The sequence below is a fragment of the Trachurus japonicus genome, chromosome 9, assembly GCF_045865225.1.
Source record: "Trachurus japonicus isolate A0001 chromosome 9, Traja_1.0".
NCBI lineage: Eukaryota > Metazoa > Chordata > Actinopteri > Carangiformes > Carangidae > Trachurus > Trachurus japonicus.
Window position 1 is genome coordinate 11,520,049 of NC_140915.1, and position 6,426 is coordinate 11,526,474.

The 6,426-nt window shown below is 43.2% G+C and overlaps 1 protein-coding gene across 2 annotated transcripts; it reads left to right on the forward strand.

Moving 5' to 3' along the window:
* The first annotated feature begins 548 nt into the window (after window positions 1-548).
* On the forward strand, window positions 549-6,419 carry LOC146981000 (uncharacterized). 2 transcript variants are annotated; one of them, XM_085788098.1, is made up of 5 exons: window positions 549-694; window positions 2,983-3,123; window positions 4,164-4,292; window positions 4,501-4,693; window positions 6,242-6,419. In XM_085788098.1, exons 2-5 carry the CDS (start codon window positions 3,038-3,040, stop codon window positions 6,410-6,412), a joined length of 579 nt encoding a protein of 192 aa, XP_085644224.1. In that variant the 5' UTR covers window positions 549-694; window positions 2,983-3,037; the 3' UTR covers window positions 6,413-6,419. The 2 variants fall into 2 exon arrangements, with proteins under 2 accessions (XP_085644224.1, XP_085644225.1); XM_085788099.1 differs by having other exon boundaries at window positions 550-694; window positions 4,164-4,289.
* Window positions 6,420-6,426: the final 7 nt, after the last annotated feature.

Consider the following 6,426-nt stretch of genomic DNA (forward strand, 5'->3'; position numbering starts at 1 on the left):
ATGGTTTTTGCATTTTTATTCTGCCCTTTAGGCTTTTAAAACTTAACATCTCAGGAGATTTTTAATTTAGAGGATTTTTAAAATTGTGTTGTTGTTGTCATTTTTCATTACTTCCTCGATGTCTTACTTCGTCTTCTTTCCCCTGTGGCCTTCGGAATTGAAAGCAGAAGTTAATTGTGCTTAAGAGGAAAATATGAAAGGAGAAGAAGATAGTGACGAGAATATAACAGCAGCAGAGCATGCAAACAGGAAGGCATATGAATTATTCAGTGACAAAAGACGCAACACTCAACACTGAGGTGTTTAAGAATTTGAAACCTAAAATTGTCGGAGAACTAACTTAGACAGATGAGCACATTGTGTTTATTTGTATATGGAGGGTTATGGTGACTTGTCCTGCAGGAAGAACAAGGTTGAGGTCAAGTTAATGTCATGCACCAATATGAAAATAACACGTTTTTAGCTTGTGCAAACCACACTTGTGAAAAACAAATTTAAAATCTTAGAGTCAGAGAAAGTTCTAGATGAATAAAAGCAGCACTGCTGCAGGAGAGGAGGGTGCACAGAGCAAATGAAAGGAATTAAATGTTTTTTTTTTCCTTTCTTCATCTCCAGGTTTTCACACACCTACACATGCACGCCAGAGACACAAGAAAGAGCGCCAAAGCCTCCGAACAAGCAGTGTGGCAGCCAGGTATGGTTTCTGCTACCTTCCTTACAAGCCCCTTAAAGGGATAGTTCAACATTTTGGCAAATTGGCCCATTGCCATAATCCCTATAGTCATAGCATAGCAGAGACAACTCTGTCTCGTAGCGTTCTGTTATTATCTCATAGCGTGGTGAATGTGCAGGTCACAACTTGTCCACCAGAGCGTTTTGGAGTTGTTGGATTGTGTATTGGATGAGTTTGATGAGGGAAACCAAGAAATCCCATTAACCTCCGTAGCGTAGCTCTGAGCAGCTCACGGCTCTGCTCCGCCGTTCTAAAAACAGCTTGCACCGACAATTAAAGGTAATGAACCTACTTCTAAGACTAAAGGGATTATGGCAATGGGACAATTTGCCAAAATGTTGAACTATCCCTTTAAAGGTCGGCAGCCTGAACCTCAGTGGTGATACGATAAATGCAGATAAACATAAAGATTATAGCCCGGTATCATCACACATCTGCTGCTATAAATCTCCTCTGATTACCGTCGTTCCTCCCATTGACCCGTCAGGCTGTTGCAATATTGAAACAGTAGCAGAGGCTTGATTGCCCAGATCAAACTGCAGCTAATCATAAAGAGGACAAAGGTCTAAACTGTCACGGTCAGGACAATAATCTGTGACCCGGGAATGATTGTGCTTGAAGAGCAAAGGCAGAGAAAGCAGCAGCAGCAGCAGCTCAGCCTGTATTCTCACTGTCGCTCTGTGGCGACAACCTTTCAATTTGAGTTTCTATTTTTAGCCCACTCCCATTTTCATCCCTCCTCTGGCCCGTTCACAGCTTCAACGTCTGTGATTTCAAAGGAGTCTTTTTTTGTTTGTTTTTTTTTCTTGTTGGGTATTAGTGGCATTGTTTAGTGGCTGAGGGACAAAAGGGCACGTCGTAAAAAATGCTGCCACTGACGTTTTCTACTACCTGATATTTACCTCTGCTGTTAAAGCTGTGATCACATGATTGCCACCATTCAGTTACTGATTACACGGGGTCGGGTGACTATTTTCTCTTAGCCTGATGGCTCTCTCAGTAATTATGAGTCTGTGTAGAAAAGGTCTGCATCAACACTTGACTTAAAAATTAACTGTAAGTAGTTGATGTGCAGAATCGTGCAGTGGAACACATAATCAAATTAACAGCAAACATATACGTATTAGCTCATATTAGTTGTAACAAACAACACAACACATGCTTCACATATTCATCTACAGATATTCAGAGGTTTAAATTCACATAAAACATGTCAAAAGATCATGTGAGTTGCATTTGTCAAATAGAAAAACCAGTACCAGCACCATTAGAACCAATAACAACATACATGACCCAGTTTCACAGAGGACTCTGAACGCTGATGTGGTTGTAGCCCATAAACATGGACTGGGACCAGGATTAGTTGTTAAGGAAACAGGACAAAGGGTTTATTCTATATCTGAGGTGACAATGCAACATCCAGTCTCATGACATTTCTCATCCATATGACCCATCCCTATTTTAACAGTCTGTTCTTTAAACAAGTCTTACTTGTTATAACCGTCTGCTGTTCCAGTTTGACGGCACCTGTGTCCACAACCCATCCTTCACCTGACAGGATACAAGACAACAAAAGTGGCTCCAAGTCCAAGACAAAGAGTTTGAGACCAAAAAGATAGAAATATGTGTTATATGGTAGTTTTTATATGTAGGATTCAAAACTGGGAATTCAGACTTAAATGACCTAGGTTCAAAAGCATTAGTGTAGCAGTATATCTTTACAGTGGAAAGTGACTCTGCTGGGTGAAGAGTGTGGGTCATTGGTGTTTTTATTATCAAAACCTACTGTAGTCTTGCTGCATGTTATTATAAATATAGGCAAAGCAGTGAAGGATATACAGTATACAGGCCAAACTGTGAAATATTATTGACTGATCCAGTCACCTGTTGAAGACCAGACTGAAGGTAAAAAGTCTGACAAAGTGCCGCCAGGTGATTTACCAACTATCCTCTGAGGTGTATTTGTCATTTACTGTAGATTTATCACAATTTAACACAAAATGTTAAATATGATGGCTGCCCAATACATTTTAGATCACCAAAGTCAGGGAACAATGTGTCAATATAGTTAGAGTTCCTGAGGGACTCTTTTTGTAAATGAGTCCAGAGTAACAAACAAATACAGTCTTCATTCTTTCAACACATCTGCTATTGAATGGTCTTTTCTATTTGACATTTTCAAGCTGGGGGAAAAAGATCTCGCGACTAATAAATTTATGGCTTGTCTCTCTCATTTGTGTCACATGCAGCTGCCCTGCTCAGCCCCCATCAGCCATCGGTCATGTGACCAGCAGGAAGGCCTCCATGCTGCAGGAGCTGAGAGCCGCCTTCGACCAGAGAGCCGAGGAGACGGCTCAGAAATACATCGAAGTCCTGGAGCTCAAAGCCAGGTCTGGCAACCATCCAGTCCCCAGAGGACCAATCACAAATCAGCGTGGGGATCACAGGGCTGTGCTTCTCAGAATCATCATTTATATGATGAACTTTAACTACATGAACTAACATGTGTTGTATTGTATGACCTATTGCATTCACTTGAAAAAACAAAGCTCTGTTTTTCGGGGTAATTTTTTTTTTCAGTTTTTCTGAGTAATTAAAGCAGAAGTAAGCGGAATGTTTGTGTTAATATAAGTCTTAAATAGTCGCAATAGTCACTCTGCTCTGCTAAGCCGATGAGAAAACTTCTTGTATACTTCCTTGTATCCTACAACCTTTATCCAATGGGGAGAGAAAACGGCATGAAGGGCTGTGTGTGCAGCCAAGGGATGCGCGTGAATGTGGTGACGTAGGGACGAGGACCATGACGAGGGCGGGGGCTGCTAACTCCATCGGCTGACAAAAAGTTAGCCAAAACGACCGGATCGCTTACTTCTGCTTTAATTTATTTTCTCTGTTTTTCTGAGTAATATTTTTCTGACTTAACGAGATTTCAAAATCCCATGAGAAGCTCCACCCACAAGTAACATTTAACCGCTGTGGTCAAGTCAGCCTCCACTTCATCATAGATCTATTAGATCTATATATGCTCCACTTAGAAACATACAGTCAAGCTTGTAACATGTATATACTACATTAAGAGTGTATATTTAATAACATATAACATACAAGCGTGTAATGAATTACTCAGAAAAACAAAGCTTCTTTTTTTCAAGTGGATGCAATACAGTTCTGTAGTATTGACCAGCTGACTGCTGTGGAGTTGAACTGCTTCACTTTGACTCTTGAGGGTGAACGTCCTCAACAACCTCCCAACTGCTCCTGCTGGTTATGTAACGACGCCCATGTTTGCTCTGTTATCAGTCCGTGTGCTTAATGTACATTTAAATTCAAGTCAAATACAGGCAGCGTGCCACTGTAGTAAAACCATGTGCTGCATCTCAGTTCCTTCGTTTCATTCAGTTTTCTTCCCCTCCCTGCCCCCTCCATCCAGAGAGAGGTTAACCAGCGGCCTCCGGAGGTATCGAGCTCTATGTCACATGACCGAATCCCACCACGCTCCTCGTCATGTGACCTACGAGTCCCAAGAGACAGAGGCTCCAAACAACAACAACAATATGTGGTATGCAGCCTGGTGAAGACGTTATCTGGTGTGGAATGTGGAGCCGCGTGGGGATGACAGGGTTTATTGGGGTGAAAGGGGGGGAGAGGTGGCTGGGTGGGGTTGGGGGATCAGGTTTATGTTTTTTTTCATACATCTGTGCATCCAGATGTACATGTGGCGCACATATGTGACACACCTGTGCCGCTCTCCGCTCTTTTCCCGTCAGGCTGTCCACGCTGCTGAGCCGCCTGCCCGCTGAGGTGTGCAGGGAGCGAGCGGTGAGCCGGGTGCTGCAGAAGCTGAGGGGTTTCGCAGAGCGGCAGCAGACGATCAGGGTTCGACCCCACGTCTTCCTGAGGGTGCTGGGGGGTCTGGAGCCGTGGGAGCTCCGTCTGCCCGAGCTGTGTGTGGCCATCCAGGTACAGCACACACACACAGCTCGGCTTCATGTCACAGCAGATTAAAATCACACTGGGAACAGACGCGTGTTTCAACGATAAGCAAGGATCTGCTACATAACACAGCAACATCCTCTCCCACAGTTTAGTCGGATAAAATAACAGATTTGAAAATAACAGTATTTTAGATACGATTAGAAATATGCTGTTTCTATAGAAATGGAAATTTGCATTGATGTCAAAGAAAATATAAAAATAGTCTGGAATCACAAACTTCATTTTGTAATTTGTTAAAACATTAGTGATAAAGTGTGTCCATTGTCCAATCAAATTTCCGTCGGTAGAATTTCATAATGTATTTAACATAGAAGAATACATAATATTTCTTTGAAAACTGGTGTAATATAGAACCCTACGCTCAAAACGTCACATCATTAATAAATTCTATTGAGCATTGGATCCCTGCAGTATGCAAACCGATTCATTTTTTGTAATATCGAACGGCCCCATCACTAAACTTATGTATCGTTTCATGGGTCGGCTGCAAAGTATACGAAATGTAAATGGTCATGTGAAAAAGAACTTCCCTAGAGGGACAATACATGTCTAAAGTCTAAAAGTCAAACTGTCATTACTATTTATCGTACTGACGGAAATTTGCTTGGGCACACTTTAGCATTCCACTTTTTGCTTATTTGTCAACTTACTCCATTGCTAATAAACACTGGGACCAGGCAAGACCACACTGCATTATGTAGAAATGCAATCTGAGTTTAGCAAATTGAATATGAAGGTGGATTTCCAGGAGGACACAGGGTCTAGATTGTGAAGCCAAGTTCTGATTGCAGTTGGGCAACAACTAAAAAAACTGTCTTTGTTCCCATCAGGAATACTTTCTAATGATTCCCACAGGGACCAGGTTCAGGTATTTCACTCCCCCCCGTTCTTCCCCCAAACTTAAGCCTGACAATAAACTCCTGGTCACTCGCACCAAACCCTCAATTAGAGAGGACCCTCGCTTTAAACTGAGCAGACCCCCAGACCGTCTGAACACGCCTCTACCGGTCAGAAATGAGGGGCTGTACATTCCTGCTCCACTGGGAAGGAGATAAGTGAAGGTGTAATGACAGGGAGCCGGCTGATAAATCACACTGGAGGGCAGCAAAGATGGCCGACTGATTTAAAGGGGGCAGTTTCTCCTCTCTGTGCTCCTTTGGTGAGTGAAGCTCGGGGCTGAATCAAACCCACCACAGATGACTGGTTTGGTTTCCATTTCTGGATCTGCTTGAGGACACCAGGGTGGGCCGGAGTGGGGGTGGGGTGGCGGTGGTGTAGTCTATGATTGCTGGTGTATGAATGTGTTTACATGAAAGTTGTGGCTGGGGTGTGGCTCCAAAGGATTCTTCAGCTTGGTTGCCACTGCTTTTATTTCTCACAAAGCTCCAGTTTTTGATTTACAGTCTATATACTTTATACTTTTGATTCTTTTCAGTATCAGTGCACATTTATTATCTGTATCTCTGTTTAAATAACCTCCCCCTCTCTCTCCCTCTCTCCCTCTCCGGTCAGATTGCCCTGCAGCATGTGGTCCAGATGCCCAGAGAGGAGTACAACATTTGGCTCCAAGGGTCACTCTCCCCCCACGGTGGTGCCACTGTGCCCCCCCACCCGCCCATACACCAGGTGAACCACACTCAGGATGAGCTGAGGGGAAGGTCACAGGCCGGGGCGAATAGATAGAAGAGAACAAAACG